The 18570-nt window shown below is 38.4% G+C and overlaps 1 protein-coding gene across 2 annotated transcripts in view; it reads right to left on the bottom strand.

Moving 5' to 3' along the window:
- Positions 1 to 547: 547 nt before the first annotated feature.
- The window catches only part of klhl32 (kelch-like family member 32), a 65807-nt gene continuing 47784 nt past the window's right edge, over positions 548 to 18570 (bottom strand). Inside the window, exons 7-11 of one of the 2 annotated variants that reach the window (XM_041793915.1) lie at positions 15989 to 16715; positions 14078 to 14136; positions 7565 to 7766; positions 4509 to 4603; positions 548 to 1716 (exon numbers count right to left, since the gene is read on the bottom strand). In XM_041793915.1, the coding sequence (XP_041649849.1) occupies positions 1555 to 1716; positions 4509 to 4603; positions 7565 to 7766; positions 14078 to 14136; positions 15989 to 16715 (1245 nt within the window). In that variant the 3' untranslated portion in view covers positions 548 to 1554. The remainder of the gene's footprint in view (positions 1717 to 4508; positions 4604 to 7564; positions 7767 to 14077; positions 14137 to 15988; positions 16716 to 18570) is intronic. The other variant, XM_041793916.1, reaches the window with a different exon arrangement.

The following is an 18570-nucleotide window of genomic DNA, read 5'->3' as shown; positions in this document are numbered from 1 at the left end:
AGTCGCTCTACATTTGATTTTCATTCTATAGAGAGGAGACCAAGGATTGTGAGCAATGCAGTAAGCTGACGATCTGTGCTTATACCATCAGGTGCTGGATCTGTCTCTGCTTGGTTGGCACTCTGAATTACAGATTTGATGACAGTCGTGGGCGAGCCCAAAGAGTTTGGTAGCAGAAAAAAAAAAAATAGTGAGTAAAGGAGAGCAGTACTGTTTGTTCCAGTTCTCCTTCTCCCCTTTCCAAGTCACAGCAATCTCCAGCAATCCGGCTTTGGTTTGCACCTAATCACATGAAGTCTCACTCCTGTCTCCCACAATCACAGAGTCCCATTTTCTGTCATTGCTAGTCATTTTCCAGCCTCGTCAAACTGCAAAAGCATCCCGTTATGTGAGCAGGCTTCAGACTACATTCCTTTTCACAAGCACTATCAGAGGTGGTTGGACGAAGGAAGATAACCACCAGAGTTATGTTTGTGATTAGTGAAAGTAGCTTATTTATGATGACTAATTCACCTGCTTCCTTTCATTGCTATGAAACACCCCAGTGTCATGTGTGTAGCGCCTTTATTTTGAAAATTCTCCATGTACTCTTACAGATATGTTTCAGACAGACAGTGAAGTTCAGGGTTCACATTTTCTCTTCTCCGGTCAAACTAAAACTAGTTTGTAGTTCAGTACTTTTAATATCATACCACTTTGGAATATATCGAACATATATTTTCTGTAGATGACAATGACCAGACATTCATATTGCACATAAACAGTCATAGGTCCTGAGAATAATAAAAACCTCACTTACACAGGTCTATAACATACACACATACAGTAGAGTGTCACTGCTGTTGCAGGGATATGAAGTCATGTTTTGACCTTATCTGATTAAAAAAAATGATATGGTCATTTATGCACTGATGAGCTTTTGCCTCAGGTAGATGACACCTGCAAGCCCAGTCTGTATATTTAAAGCACATGCGAATCAATGACACGGCAGGCCTTGTCCTCTGCATCTCAAAAAAACATGCACATCATGTTTTTCAGGATGATTACAGAGCTTTGGTAGAAATATTCTGCTGTGATTTATAGCTCTTACAGCTTCATAATGGATCAAAAAATGACAGTTTCTTTAACTCTAACAGCTCAGCCCTCTGCTTACAAGTCACTTGATTGAATTGATGATATATAACTGCCTTCTTAGAGAATTACAATCGCTTCAGTAATTTTTTTTTCTTGCATCTTCGCTGGACATCATGGCTGTGCCTCTGTCTTCAGGGAAATACAACAGATATACAGTATTACTGAGACAGCTGATTGTTTTTCAGCTTCTTTGAGGCTTGCAGGAAAGCATGGCTTTTGTAGATCATGGCAATATTGTTATTACATCTGAGTCTCAAAGAAATCCCTGTACACTTGTGTGACAGAGATTGCAGGTTCCCACATGATTACTATGATCAGGTATATTTTTGTCAGTCTCAGTGACGGTCCAGAGTTCAGCTGCATCCCCTCTGTTGTCTGATGATGTGTTTGTTTTTTTTAAATATTTTGTTTATTCATGTTTTAAACAGCACCTATTCTGTGATGGGGTATTTGTAGAGTCTGTAGGTTTGGGCAGGTGAAATAAGGAGCAGGGAGGAAACAAGTTGCTATTCCATTGGAGGCGAATGGCAGTGTTGGCCCATAGAAAACCTCCTCTTTGCCTTCTGAGCTCAGATCCAGCACCTGCAAAGAGAGCATTGATAATGTATGAATGGATCTCCTCATAAAAGCCTCAGTTAAAAGACACAAAACTGGCTGGCTGGATGTTAATCCACCCTTTAATTCATTCTTAAATGTCTCAGAGCACGAGATGACTTGAAATTTGCCTATCCTTATACATTTTAAACATTCGGGTGATCCTTTGACTTCTTATGTGTTGCTGTCATTTGGTCAAACATAGAATATTTCTGAAACTTTGAGAGAACTATATGTGAATCATCCTCACAGTTGACTGTACAGATGTTTTGGGGGTAGCCAAGTGGTTAAATCTGCAGACCCCATGTACAGGGGATGTCTACCTCAAAGCAGGCGGCCCCCTTCCCACATGTCATTCTCCACCTCCTCCACTGTCCTATCTGAATAAGGTATAAAAGCCCAAAAATAAATCCTATATTAATAATAAGAAATATTTAGTGGGTTTTTTCTCCTCCTGTTGAATACCAAATTAAATTTTTTACTAATGCAATTTAATGCAATTTGTTGAATATCTTTGACATATCCTGGATAATGCTTGAAAAAAATCCCCAGTCACCTGACAGTTTTTTGCTTCTTATTTATTTATTTATTTATTTTAAGAAAATCACAAATTTTTCAGATTTTCTTTGGCAGTGGTGAATTCTTGTAGTCAAACTGGGATCTAAAGAGTTAAAATCCTCAAAATATTTTAATATATGGTAGTTTTTATCAGGACTAAAGCTGATGAAAAGAAATAATCCCAAAAATTAAGGGGAATATTTTTATTGGATTTTTTATTGAATGTTTTTCACAGTGGGTATTTCGGTGCAAAATTTGAGTGATAACCGCTTAACAGCTTAAACAGTGATCACGATAAACAGATTCAAAAGACCACCATGGCAAGTCCATTGCAACACTTTGTAGTTCCCCAAAGGGGGCCCAAAATCCAGATACTAAACACAATTTCAATCTAAATTTTTATTAAGACAGTCACTCCAACAATGCATCATTGTAACTTAGTTATTCTGAAATAGAGAGCAGTTTTAGCACCATTGTCTGGAGCCACCAACTGACATATGAAAAGATAAAAAAAAAATAAATAAAAAAAACTTGTAATGACAGTGTTTTAAAAATCTATTTCCTGAGCTTTTATCTTTGAAAGACATAAAGTTATCATATGATAACCAACAATGGCCACATTTTACTCTATACATCATTTGAAAATGATTCCCTATAGTTTTCAGGAGAATTCTTTCACCGGCTAAAATTGAGAGAGTTGAGTTACAATTTTCAAAAGCTTGGACAGGTGTACTTCTCTTTATACTAAATTAGCTTCCTTTCCATCTATCCTCTAACTTCAACACATACATCTTTGAGATCTGTAGAAGATTATATCCATCCATGTAATTTTAATACTCTGTGAAATCAGGCCTTGCAGAGTGTGTTGGAAAAATACTTAGACTTTATTCTTAAACCTCAGATACACTGATCTTTCTTAAACTGCTTTATGAAACTGCATTCTTTGGTCCAATCCCAGAGTCAAGCTTAAAAAACCTAGAAAGCCAAGCTTAATGGATTTAAATGGCGTCATGTGTGCAGAGTGGAAGTCTCCAAGGGCTTCAGATTGTATAAATATTAGTGCAGCCAGTTGAATAAAAGAATTACTCTAGTTAATTATATGCTTTACAATTAATAAATAGCCATTAATGGTATATCTCGATAATTTGAGACTGGCTGCGTTACTAGTTGATTTAATAACAATAGGGATAAAACATTCAAAAGGTTTCTGAATGGCATCAAAACTTTATTGGCTCATAGAAGCAGAGGAAATGGAGACACAGGGCAGATAGTCAACTAACAAGTCAGTCTAGGTTGCTGTTAATCTGTAGAATATGGATTTTATCCATAAAGTTATAATAAAATATGCAGAGCACAAAGCTACTTTAGCCAGCTGTGTGATAATCAGAAAATTCTGACAACACTAATAAACACAGGTGATGGGACACACTTTTATGACATCACATGTTGCCTGGTAACATGATTTATTCAGATGGAATAATAATAAGACCCCTATTTCATATACACATTTGTATTTCTTTCAATTCAGTAGGCTAATTACGTTTCAGCACATTATCAAAAGTGAAAAAAAAGTAAAAGTTTATACTTTGTGAATATTTGTCGGACTAGCTCATAGAAATATGCTGTAAAAACCACAGCAATATAAAACCTGCAACTTTCACTTCATCTAGCTGTTTCCAATCACATCCATGCTTGCTTTTATTGAACTGATCTATTGTTTGAAAACTTTAGTACCACTAAAATAAAGCTTACAGTTTTTACATTTAGCAGGGGTGTAATCACATCATTTATGTGACCAAATTTGCAGTGAACTCTGGGTAATTCCCACTGAGAAGCCCTCAATCGTTTAATTTCACAGTGGGATGGCACTCTAAGCACTCAAACACTTACCTGGAACACTCCTCAGAGTCAGTGAGAGTGGAGTTTGGGATTTAGCCATTTTGAAATTGTTATCAAATGTAAAATTACAAACAGCAGTAAAAACCAGGAGATGGCACCTTTAATGACACCTTTCAAGGGTAAACATAGGTTAGCTTTATGACATTAAAGCTTAATGTGTTGGTTTAGGCTATGATGGGAAAATTGGCTTGTTTCAGTTGTTTAACTCTTAAATTTTAGGTCTAACATAATTCAATCTCATGGCTCGTCTACAGTCTATTTTAATTCATAATCAGATAATTCATGTCACAAGTTAAATGGTGCCTAATTTAAAAGCCCCTCACCTGTATACATGCCAGAGGTTCGTTGGTCCAAATGGAGTATCCTCCAACCACATAGATCCTGTCATCATGGACGGCAACGCCAGACTCATTCTGACCTGTGGAGGACAGAGCCGACACAATATTTCAGTGTGCCAGGCAGAGGGCATCCTGTCGATATGACTTCCATGTCCCCTGAGAGGCACAGAGGGAGATAAATCGAGGAAGATGGGGCAAGGGCAGGAGTGAATAGAAAGCCAAGGCTGAGCTCAGGTTTCCTTTCCGGTGACTTTGTCTTTAACTTTTACAGAAATAAAAGGAGGAGATGATCCTTGAACAAAAGAGGGAAGTCATCTGGAGTTTAAAAGGAGGGAAGAATCGTAAGGTCAGCTGGACTCTACAATGTAAGCTCTCCTGTAAAAACTTTAAAATGGTATGAGGGAATGTGATCACGTGCTTCAGTGTGTTCACCACAGATTATGTCTCCTGCGCCTCTGCCTCCAGGCTGGTGGAGGTGGTGCTCCATCCCACCTCCACCAGCCTGGAGGCTATACGGTATGCAGTAAGCCCACAGGTCCAAGGCAGGGATATATGTATTTTCATTGTACATCATCCTACCACCTACTCACAACCAGCAGGAAGGCATTACTTGTTATGTTTTCATCTAATGAGAGGAGCAGAGAGCTTTACTAAACCTGTGTTTCCAAGGACCAAATCATTTTAATTAACTTATACTGTTAGAAACAAATGTGCATCCAAACTCCATAAGACTTAAGTTACATTTAAGACTCATGACTAAATTTGTAAGATTTGTAAATTAGTGTAAATGAAAATCCTGCTGCATTAAGTCTATGTGGGTGTAATATGATCAGACTTAACTGTGAGTTTACTGGCAGCAGCAACAACCACTATAGTTGTCACTTTTGGATTCAAATGTTGCTAAATCCTTAAAGATGTCAGATTTTTTTTTCTTCAGTAAAAAAAAAACAAAAAAAAACAGTTCTGACTTCTCTGTCTATAAGCTAGGCTACGCTAACTTCCCTGTCACTATGGCTTCAAATCTAGCCTTTAGTTAAGAGCAGTCGTAGACTTAGGATGTTTAAGGGACAGGAGTGAAATAATAAAAAGTGTGCCTGCTGTATTCTGTGGGGCACAAAAGTTGTAATAAAGACATTTTAATACAGAAAAACTCATTTGAAAATTTGAAAATCTGCTCCACTATTTGACATGTGCCATAAAAGGGCACTTTGTCAAATTTAGTCTACTTAGAGGGAGCCTTGTTAAATTATGTCCACTTACAGGGCACCAAAATAGGCACTTTATCAGATTTAGTCCACTTAGATGGATATTTGTCAAATTTTGCCAACTCACAGGGCACCAAAGAGGACACTTTGTCAACTGTTGTCCATTTAAAGGGCACAAAAGAGCACACTTTGTGAAATGTTGTCCACTAAGAGGGTGCAATGAGAGAATTTGTCCACTTAAAGGTGACTTTGTTAACTTTTGTGAATTTAAAGGGCACCGAAAAGAGTCTTCTATTAAATATTGTCCGCTCACAGGATACCAAAAGGGTATTTTGTCAAATTATGCCTGCTGAGATGGCACCAAAGAGAGCACTTTTGCTCTGAGGGCACTTAGCCAAATTCAGTCTACTTAGTGGGTTCTAAGTAAAACTATGTCCATTAAGAAGGCAGTATGTTACCTTTTATCTACCTACAGAACACCAAAAATAGCACTTTATAAAATTATGTCAACTTACAAAGCACCAAAGAAAGCATTTTGTGACATGCTTGTGACAGCATTTTGAATGTTTTTGTCCACTTTGAAGGCACCAAAATGTAACATCAGACATTTAAAGAATGCAAACAAGGGCATTTTGACACTTTGTCAACTAAGAGGGCATCAAAGAGAGCACTTTGTCATGTTTTGTAAATTACTGGGACACCAAAGAGGGCAATTTGTTAACCCCGTCTACTTTGAGGGCACCAAAGAAGCCTTTTTTTGAAATGCACTTCATTTAAATGGCACTGACGAGGGTATTTTGTCACATTTTTTATACTAAGGGGGCATCAAAGAAAGCACTTTGTCAAAATTGTCAGCTTAGAGGACACTTTGTGAAACCCTGTGACTTAGAGGGGCACATAAGAGGGTCTTTTGTCAAATTTTGTCCACTTACAGGGCACCAAAGAAGGCATTTGTCCACTTAAAATTTAGTCTACTCAGCAAGCACTGAGTTAAACTATGTCCACTTCGAGGGCAATATGTTACCATCTGTCTGCTAACAAGACACCAAAAAAGGCACTTTGTCAAATTATGTCAACTCACAGGGCAACAAAGAGGGCACTTTATGACATTCTGTGCATTTAAAGTACCCAAAGGAGGGCACTTTGTCACTTTTTGTCTACTAAAAGGGTACCAAACAGAGCACTTTATCATATCCTGTGAATTTAGGGGGCACCAAAGAGGGTCCTTTGTTAAATTTTGTCCACTTGGAGGGCACCAAAGGAGGCATTTTGTTAAATACTGCCTACTTAAAGGGCACATTAGAGGGCATTTTGTCAAATTTTATCCACTTAGAGGTCACTAAAGAGGCCACTTTATCAAAGATTGTCTACTTGGAGGGCAGAAAGCAGGCACTTGGACAGTTTTTGTCCATTTAGAGGGCACCAACAAAGTCTTTCTATCAAATTTATCTGTTTAAAGGGCACTTTTTCAAATTCTGTGAATTTAAGGGGCACCAAAGAGGGTCCTCTGTATACTGTTGTTTACTCACAGGGCACCGAAAAGGCCGCTTGGTCAAATTTTACCCATGTAAAAGGTACTAAAGAAGGTGCTTAATCATGTTTATCTACCTCAGGGCACTTTCACAGGATTTTTTGTGCATTGGGGCACCAGTGAACTTGAGTGGTTATTACCTTTTGTGGCAAAGAGTAGATAAAATTTGATGAAAAACTCCTTCATGACTATTTTGTAAAAGTTGTTAGCATAATATCATGTCATATGTCCCTGTGGCAACTTCAAACAGGAATCGCTATTATGAATTGTAAAGGTATTTATGATCAAATGTGTTGTTTCTTTACTTTGCCCACCCGTTAGGAGGCTGAAGGAGCAGCGAGTCCATTGGTCCTGGTCCATGTTGTAGGAGTCGATATGGCGGACCAGGATGCGGTCATTGTTGTAGTCCAGGTCATTCCCACCGAGCACGTAGAGCTGCCTTCTCACCGCAGCCATGACATGGTAAACTCGTCTCTGTAGCATAGGACTGCGGCCCAGCCACTGGTCCTGAAAGAAGGAGAAAGGATGAGAGCAGATGGAGGGAAGAGAGAAGTAGAGAATGATGTGATGCAGATGAGAAGGAGGTGAGATGTAGAAGGAAGAGGGAGGGAGAGAGAAACAGAGAGGGTGGGAAAGGAAGAGGGATGGATAAGAAGATTAATATTTAAGCATATCCATGCATGGGTAATTGATGTATGCTCAGTGCTAGATAAATAACGTGACACTGGAGCTCTGGTTTGTACTAATGACTTCCCTCCCTGTTTCTAATCATATGTTTCAGCCACTCCATTTTACACCGAGGATCCCTGCTCATTTCACTAAGTGTGTCGATGCCTATTTTGCGTCGGTGTGTGTGTTTGATTGAGGAAGAGAATGAGGGAGTGTATGTGCGTGTGCGTCTGCTGGGAGCTGACGGGTGGCCATCTGTTGAGGGTAGAGTGGGTGGGGGGTTGCTGTTGCTCTGGCAGGTGAATGTAGATTCATGGTGAATACAAATGAGACGCTCTCCTCTCTCTTTCACTCGCTTCTTTTCGTCCTCTCACTTACACGCCGACGTGTACAAACACAGACCCATATGGATATGCACCTTACCCATATACACACCGCATACCTTCATACCATATACATCCAGCCCTCTTTAACAGCTGGCTCATATACAAACACAAACAGAGAGTGCAGTTTACTACATTCCTCCACAGAGAGCTGAGAATGTGTGATGGCAGCAAATATAGAAATTATTTTTCCTCTTCATTCCTTAGTGAACCTGATGCACCCAGTATTCCAATGAAAAGATTTCTGAATATATCTACAGCATGATTGTTAACTTGTTTTTACTGGGATAATGTACTTTAAAGGGCCATTACAAATGTTTTTATAACTACAAACATAGATCATTAATTCATCACATCATACCGTATAGGTGTTTGCATTCTCAAGTAAGCTGTAGACTAAATTTTCCTTCACAGTTTATCTTTTGTTTACAATGTCACTGTTTGTTATTAATATCCATATGGTGTGAAAATCAATTAGCAGACTCTTGACATCTGTCTTTTGTGTAATCCATCACAGTAAACATAACACTGGTATTAATCCCATAAAAAAGGCAATTTTTGGCTTTTTTGATAGAGAAAAAATAGCAAAAAACATCTCTTTAATGCTGAAGTGAAAACAGATTTCTATATAATAAAAGTATGTGATGTAAAATAGGTGACTGCATAAATATTCACACCCTTCAAGTCAGTATTTAGTAAACGCACCTTTAGCTACAATCACAGCTCTGGGTCTGTGTGGATAGGTCTTAATCAGGCTTACATTTCTTTGCAAAACTGCTCAAGCTTTGTCAGGTTGGCTCTAGGATCAGGGGCCAGCAGCTCTTTTCAGGTCCAGCTACAAATTCTCTATTGGATTGAGGTCAGGGATTCACCTTGGCCACTCAGGAACATTCATCTTGGTGTCTTTAAACTAGTGCTGTTACTCGATTAAAAAAAAAAAAAATCAAGTTAATCATATCTGTATGCTTTTTTTAATAGTTTAAGTATATTTTGATGTTGTTAGTTTTTAAAAGGTTGTAATTGTCAAGTGTTTATCTGTAATATTTTAATTCTATGTACAGCACATTGAAAGTGCTGATCGGAGTCCTTATCAATACCACTCTCAATACTTTCTATAGTTTGGTGGAAAGACAAAATAAGGGCAATTATTTAAACTACAAGTGGTCTTAGCTGAGTAGTGCTTGAGTTAAAAAGCTATGATTCAGTCTGTCACATCTATTGTATATCCTCAAATATAAACACATATTCACACTATATTTATTGAAGTTTCTCATCAAAAACTACATTTTCCCATTTTTATTTTGAACATATCATAACATATACAATACAGTCATCTAATTTACTGAGGTTACCTGAATGCATCATATTTTCCGTCTTAACTTCAATTTTGGCAATTCCAATGCGGATTTCTACACTGGATTAATATTGTTAACAAACAGGACCTGCTCAAAGTTTTGGAGCACTTTTCAGCATTTATCTGAGCAGCTGAAGATGAAAACTGTGAGCAGCTGAAGAGAGTGGTATAACCATGGCTTGATCCCGTGTTGTTGTTAGCGTCTTTGCTAACAATAGCAAAGATGTGCTTTGCCTGAAGGTGGAACTTAGGAGTCGTTATGCCTGGGTGTAAAGACAGTTCATCACTGCAGCATGTATCCACAGTTTTGGTTTTATCTTAACTAACATCCGCCAGCTTTATAAAAAGAAAACTGCCGTGAAGCAGACCTGCATCTGTCCCCTCACTCATCACTGCTGGCTGTGCCTGACCTGCCTGGCAGGTCCGGGCTGGAGGACTACGGGAGCAAGTTGTGGTCAAACTTAGTCATTTGATTAAATTGCTTTATTATTTTTCTAACGCGTTAAGGTTTCAAGATTAATCACAAGCTTTAACGCATTAATGTTTACAGCCCTACTTAAACCATTTCTGTGTAGCTTTCCTGCATTCATTTTACCTTCTATCACTTACAAGACTTCCAGGGTCAGCAGGTGAGAAGCATCCCCACAGCATAATGCTGCCACCACCTTGCTTCACAGTGGGGATATGGATGCATGATATTATCGGCCTGATGTCAGTATTGGCAGATAGTAGCTTAAAAAAGCAAATGTCGGTATCAGCATTTTTCAGGTCTGAACAACATTTTAACATCAGTATTGACATTGGTATTGGCTAAAATGAATCTGTAAATATTGGCATATCAGATATCGGCAAAACCCAATATCGTGCATCCCTACGTGGGATGCTGTGTTTGTGGTGTCTGCCAAATGCAACGTCTTGTCTGATGACCAGAAAGCACAATTTTGGTCTCATCAGATCAACAGACTTTCTTCCACTTGACCACAGAGTCTCCGACATGTCTTTTTGGCAAACTCTATTTGAGATTTAATGAGTTTTCTTCAAGAGAGGCTGTCTCTTTGCCACTCTCCCATAAAGCTTTGACTGGTGAAGAGCCAGGGCAACAGTTGTCTGCAGAGTCTCTCCAATCTCAGCTGCAGACGCTTGGAACTCCTTCAGAATAGTCATAGGTGTCTTGGTGGTCTCTCTCACTAGTCTCCTTCTTGCCCAGTCACTCAGTTTGTGAGGATGGCCTGATCTAGGCAGATTTATACATGTGCCATATTTCTTCCATTTCTTGATGATAGATTTAACTGAACTCTGGGGGATGTCTAGAGCCTTGTATTTTTTTTATCCATCCCCTGGCTTATACTTTTCAATAACGTTTTCTCTGAGTGTCTTGGAGTGTTCTTTTGTCTTCATGGTGTAATGGTAGCCAGGAATACTGATTAACCAGTAACTGGACCTTCCAGACACAGGTGTATTTATAATACAATCACTTGAGACATTCACTGCACTCAGGTGATCCTCATTTCACTCATTGTGAGACTAATAGCACCGATTGGCTGGACCTCTGCTGAATTAGGTCAGTCACTTTAAAGAGGTGAATATTTATGCAGTCACATATTTATACCTTGTATATTTCAGTTTAATTGGCATAACTTTGTAGAAATCTGTTTTCACTTTGACATTAAGAAAGTTTTTAAGCCAAATTATATTGACCATGATTGATTTTTAGAATCAATAAGAAGGTTAAAACATCAGGGGGTTGAATACTTTTTATAGGCACTGTAAACAAAAGAGACTAGTTGATGACTTATGAATTTCTGCAAACCCACAGACTAAAGAGAGAAATTTAAAGCTCTGACTGGGCTCTGTATTGTCTTTAATTATATAAGGTCATCTCCCAACTCCTTTAACAAAACACTGTTGTCATTACTATGCAAATACTGATATAAGTTAATAAAATTAGCTAAATATACTAGTGCACATTAGGCAACTTCTTTACCTGGTCCTCTCCAGTAGAAGGCGGAGAAATAATCCTGTTTGAGGTGTAACGGGTGACGTTTACATATTTCAACCTCCAAATTGCTCTAATAATACTATTAATATTACTATGCAAAGTCATGATTTAACAGTAGGCACAAAGTATCATGGGAGCTAGGAATATTACATCCTTAAACTCTTCAAAAATTCAATCGAACATTTTATCTGTTTGATAAAGGGATCAGTAGAAGATAAGTAGCTCTACCATTTGTGTATTAAAAGCAGTGATTGAATAATAAAATGTGTGTTACAATATGAGGAGAGAGAATAAAATTTGGAGTGGTTTTGAATATGATGCTTACACAACTCAGGAAGTTTAATAACTGAGTGTACAGAAGTGAATAAGTGTAGGAGTTTCTGGCACAAGTCTACCTACTTGCAAGGTGCAAAGCTGCCTGAAGGGTCAAACTAAAGCAACACTTATGGTATCGAGAACGTCAGACCAACACATTCGGGTAGACCTTGTTGACTGGTAGAACTTCTGCCAGTTTGCATTCTTGGTATGCATTCCTCAGAAAAATTTAAGTGAAATACTCATGATTTTAGACCCTGATGATAGCCACAATATGAACAACTTATTGATGGAGTTTTTTTTTTCTTAAGGCAACAATATGTCACTGTTCAACCTTAAAGTAGTAGTTTCACAGTCAGTCTAAAAGCAAAACAACTTTCAACAGACACTTTGGAAGGTGGCTGAGGTTCTCTTACAAGACGTGCGCTATTTCACACATCAGCTTTCAGCTTAAAATAAGCAAGTTAGCCAAACTTGATAGAATTACTGAGTCTAAGAGATGGAGGAGGAGGGTGAGGGATGAAGCCTAAAAGAGACAATGAGAGAGTGACAGAGCAAGAAGCTGGACAAAAAAACAACATCCCAACACCAATACATCCCTGCAGCTGTCATTCATAGCAGATTGTGACACAACATTAAGATATATCATTATTTGGGTCATTTTTGTTTCATGTTTAGCAGCTTTACTTGGTGCACACCGTCCTCAAACTCAAATTAAGCATGCAAATAAAAATATTGATCCATCTAATGCCAAAAAAGTTCTCTATTTCTTTGTCGATCTTTAAGTTAGCTTTGAAAATTTGGCATCTTGCAAAACTATCTAACCCAGCATGTAATAAACAACCGTAGCTATTTAGCCACAGACTAAAGACATCATGACAGCAGCTAAATATACATACACAAACTCCACATGCAAACAGGTTGAAACAGGCTGTAGACACTTGCAGGGTCATATTTGCACCAAAACCTGGTAAAATAACTTTTCAGTTTCTCACAATGTTTTTGCCAGCTTCCCATCTTCTGCTTATCAACAAATGCACATTGTCTAACACAATGGTTCCCAAAGTGGGGGTCTGGACCCCCAGGGGCATTGCGATACACTGAAGGGGGGGTTCACAGGATGCTTTACATTAGACAGTGAAATTTCATTTAATTCAAAATCAGAAATTTTATCTATTATTTTTAAAAGTATTGTTAAAATGAGTTCAAATTACAATCAAAATGCAGTTATTAAGTAATATTTGTGCTTAAATGCAAGTTAAAGTTATACAAACAACCTCAAATGCAATTTGTACATGATGCTTTGTGCAATATCATGCGCTTTATCCCTCTCAAGGGAAGATTGGGATACCTGGTCTCTGACTCTGTGCTTTTGGGGGTCATGGGCTGAAAAGTTTGGGAACTCCTGGTCTAACAGGTGAATGTGTAACATCCCTTTGTAACGGTTGGAAAGAGACTTTCAGTGAGTGCACCAGACCAGAGTCCTAAATATTTTCCCTAGTTACTTCTAGTGTTATTCAAATGTTGACACTTATGTTTTAACACCTGACAGAGTTTTTCTTTGCTCTCTTTTAGCTTAACTTTTCCTGATTGTGTTTTTTTTTTTTTTTAAGATTTATTTTTGGCCTTTTTTGCCTTTATTGGATAGGACAGTGGATAGAGTCAGAAACAGGGAAGAGAGCGGGGAGAGACATGCAGGAAATAGTGCCACGGGCTGGATTCGAACCCGGGTTGCCTGCGTATATTGCGCACGCCTTAACCACACCACTACTGGCGCGCCCTGATTGTGTTTTAAAGGACAGGCCATGTCCTCTGGGTTTATTTTTTTGTCACTGTATACAGTTTCCCAATGAATCTACTTTGTCAAGAACCTGGAGAGTGAATAAAAAAGTGGAGAAAGTTGGTTTAAAACTGAATATAAAACCTAAACCAAACTGAGATTGGTTAGTTATTTGATTCTGGACAAAAATATGAAAATCTACAGCATGCTTTGGAAGAGTTTGTAGTAAAAAAAGTGAATGAAATCCACCTAATAATAATTTCTTCACACATTTCAAATCACTGGTGTGTAAATAAACGCTCATCAGTGCTCTGTTACCTGTTCTGGGTCATAAACCATCAGTCGGTTCTGGTACTGAGCTGTGTTCGTCACTCCACCTGGACAACAGAAGAATCAGAGAGCAAAATATTTAAATACAAATGTGCATGAGGCAGCATATATCTTCACTAAGTCAGGAGTGTTTCTGTGCATGTTTGTTACAGAATCATAGTAAATGTAGAAAATATGTCACTGAGGCTCAGTGCACAAGCCATTTTTGTATCTCTGTACACATTTCTGAAAATTTTCAGCCAAATCTCAGCAAAGTACTGTACAAATACAAATAAACTGTTAATAAACAAATAAATAAATATTTAGGAAAAAATGTACTGTTAAGGGAATTTAAGAAAAAACAGTGTGACAAAATAGTTTGAATTCAGTGATTTTGGATTAAAATGTTTTTGTGTTTCTTAAAGATAAAACTAATCTTTTAATTGTGGTGAGTTCATGAATTAGATATTGGTAACACTATATTTTAGTGGGACCTAACTACCTAGTTATTTTGTAGTGATAAGTGGTAATTATGGCATTTTACCAATGAATAGCTGTGTAACATTAAGGAAGTATCAACCTAGTAATAATGTATTTATAATCAAGTAATTCCCTGTAAAAGTTTGGCAATTTTCTGTTTTTTTTTTTTTTTTTTGTTGGTGGGATTTTACCCTAAACCCTAACATAAACTCTTACACTTGACTCTAACGCCTTAATTTCCTAACCCTAACATTAATTTCTATACCTAACGTAAACTCTTTAATCTAACCCTAACCCCCTAACCCCAAAATTACTTGAAAACTATTAAAGAAGGACACACTTCAATTTAGTGGGCTAAAATAAAGAAATTACCTAGGAATTATCAAGCAACTTACATAGAAAATTCTCTAATTTCTCATAAATTACTTGGTAAAATCACCAATAATTACCAGAGAACTGCAACATTATTACAAGGAATTTCTTGATAGTTAATACATTATTACTAGGTAATACTTCCTTAATAAAACCTAGTTATTACTTGGTAAGTTGCCAACTTACTACTAGGTAATTACCACCTTACTCTCACAATACTATTAGATAAATAAAATCTTGCAAGGCAGATGGGTTTTCCAGACTCCATCTCTGTTGTCAGGCAAGTCCATCTTGAAAAGCTCCAATCCACAATGTTTGTGCTGAACTGAAAACCAATTAGCATCATTTGAGGAGAATGAGGCGGTATCTAGGGGCGGGGTTTAGTTGTACTTGAAGCCATCTGTAATAGCCTCCTCCAGTCCAGTGATAACCTCAGATGTAGGCTGCGTCAGTATCACTTGAACTGGACCGCATTTCTGTATGACATAGAGAATAAAAACAATACTAAAAGTTTTTCATGAGGGGAAAGATGTTTTTGATCTCCTGCGGAGCTGCTTTGACATGACTATGTGAGAGTTACAGGGGAATGACTTAGTTGTTGTGTAAGTGGACAAATGGACAAAGACATTTCTTTAATAAAACAAGGGAGAGAACAATACTAAAAGCTTTTCATGATAGAAAAGATGTTTTCACTCTTCTCCTGGTCTGCTTCGCCATGAGTTTGTGATCATTATGGGTAGGGTTTGCTGGTGTATCCAATGGCTGCTTTCATGGTAGCTATTAGCTTGGATGTAGCTGTAGGAAACCAGCAGTTTAATCAGAACAACAGCATAGAGCCACACTGAAAGCTCCCGACCAGCCTTGGTATCAATTTTATTCAGCAAGAAGCTTTTCATTGTCATTTTGTCTTGTTGCTCTGCTTGGCCTGTCATGGCCATTTGGCCATGCAGATATGACTTTTAACTGTTTTTAATTATTTCTTTACAGATAAATAGTTAGAATTGTGTATCCCCATTCAGCTGAAATATTATTGAGATATGATTTTTGGTCCATATTATCCAGTCCTACCTGAGACCCAGAGCAGGTTGTCAGCCACACAGCCTGCATGGCAGGAGAGTGAGCGGTCAAAGGGTTGAACAAACATCCACTTATTCCTCTTGGGACAGTAGCGCTCTACAGATGGCAGCACCTGTCTCAACTCATTCCTGCCCCCCACTGCATACAGGTACTGGCCCAGAGCACCCAGGACAAAATGTTCTCTGCAGGCCTTCATAGGGGCAATCTCAGTCCAACAGTTGCCCCTGGGGTCATATCGACAAGCAGTCCTCACTGCGCATGTCCTCCCTGTGGAATGCTCCACCTCCCCACCCACAACAAACAGAAAGTTCCCCATCACAGCCACACAATGGTGGCTGCGCCCAGTGGGCATCGGTGCCAGCTCGCTCCAGTTGGATCCGCCTGCAACACGTACATGTTCCTGTGCAGCTGGGTTGAAGTAGCGCAGCTCCCTGACCCTGCTCACCTCCCGTTTCCGGCCACCAGCTATGTACAGGGTGAGGGACTGGAAACGGGGCCTGGTGCGCGCTGATTGGCGCAGGGGTTGTGCAAAGGTAGCGTGATGGTAGTCCAGGGCCTCCTCCACAAGAGCTGCAGTAGTAGGGCTGGACTGCACCAGAGGGTGACTATGGGCAAGGTGGTGCAGAGTGGGGACATCCATCAGGCCATAGCGGACGTGTTGGAGTAGATCCTCGGTGTACTGGTAGCGACAGTCGTGTTCGAGCCACAGAACCACCAACTAGAGACAGACAAAGCAGAGAAAAAATCAATTTGAGTTTGGGACAGTTTCAAACTGAAAAAAGTTTTAATGGTTCCAAATGATCTTTAAAGACAGCTTTAAATGCTCTATTGCATGCATGCATTAGTGAAGCTTAAATCATCATCTGCAGAGTAATGGTAGATGGACTTGGGGGTTTTCAAGAAAGGAGCCACAGGACAGACCCCAAACCCGGGCAGCCCACATGCATGGGTTGCGACCTAACCACTAGGTCATCTGTGTCCCCACAAGCCAATTTTAAATATTTAGACATTATAAATATCAAAGAAAATATCAAATATGGTGGGCTGCACGGTGGCTCATTAGGTTAATTGAGCACTCTAAATTGCCCATAGGTGTGAATGTGAGTGCTCCTGGTTGTTTGTCTTTCTATGTCAGCCCTAATTGACTGGCAACCAGTTCAAGGTGTACCCCCCTCTCGCCCAGTGACAGCTGGGAAAGGCTCCATCCCCTGTGACCCCCAACAGGATAAGCAGTATAGAAAATGGATGGGTGATCAAATAGAACATTAAAACATTAAAACATCAAAATATAAATATTTCTATAATTATTTTGATCACTGGTAAATGTTCCATTCTTTGCAAGAAATTAGAGATATAATTGGCCGTACGTGTTGCTCGAAAAATCTTTTAAATGCACCATTAAATGCTTTATTTATAAAAAAAAAAAAACATTTTGTAAGTATAATTTATTAAAACAGCCAGTAAGTATTATGTTCTTTTGATAGAAAAAGCAGTTTGAATTGGTTTTAATTTGTGCTAAGCTGATTAAAACAGGCATTACTTTCTACATTTACATAATGAAAGCTTCATAATTTTTCTTTTGGAAAAATTATAAGTAAATATAATTGTTAAATGGAGAGCATCCTCAAATTTGTGAAAGTTTGGACCTCATTGCATTGATAATAATATGAATGACGCCCTCTCAGTAACCAAAGTTATCATCTCTGTTATAAAGTCTTTGAAAATCTAAATCTGTGATTCATCAGTGAGCACAGAAGTCTAGATGAGAGGTTCCTCAACTTGGGGGTCAGGACCCACAAGTCGGTCGTGAAGCCTGTTTCAACGGGTGGAGAATGTGTTCTTGGGAACAAAATTGCAGCAAAAAGTCTTTAAGACTCTTAAAACCTTTTTCTTGTCCTGCCTCTTTGATTATAAATCAATGAATCAATCAAACTTTATTGATATTGCACTTTCATAAAATAGACTGTAGCACAAAGTGCTTTAAAAACAGACAGATGAAAAAGTGAGATGAAAGAAAATATGACCCTAACCCATTCCACCCAATCCTCTAGCCTGGCCCCCCAGCAATCCATACACAGTTTTGACAAAATACATCATGAATAAAAGACACTATAAGAAAAGGGACTTATGTACCCAGGACATACTGAGGAAATGCCATATTAAAGGTTTAAAATGAGGAAACACTGGAGGTCAGCTTAAAGTGTAGAATAAAATATCAACAGATGAGATAAAAAATAAAATTAAATAAAATATAATGAAAGGGTGCTGTAATAAGAATAAAAACACTAAAAGGTAACTCAGGGAAAAATGCTCAAACAAAAAAATAATAAACTTAAGAAGAACTTAGTGAAATATGATAAACAAGAGGATAAACTACTAAAAGATCATTCTGAAGTTAAAACAGAATAAGATAAAACACAAACTACTATGACAGATTAAGATGAGGATATTGAATTCAGGTAAAAGCCAGACTATAAAGGTCATGAGTTTGCATTTAAAAACATTAACATTAGTTGTGGCCCTCAGGTCTCCATGTGAGCTGTTCCACAGACGCGGGCCGTAGCAATAAAAAG

This window comes from Cheilinus undulatus, linkage group 8, assembly GCF_018320785.1.
Source record: "Cheilinus undulatus linkage group 8, ASM1832078v1, whole genome shotgun sequence".
Lineage (NCBI taxonomy): Eukaryota > Metazoa > Chordata > Actinopteri > Labriformes > Labridae > Cheilinus > Cheilinus undulatus.
This window is presented reverse-complemented; position numbering and strand designations above follow the sequence as displayed.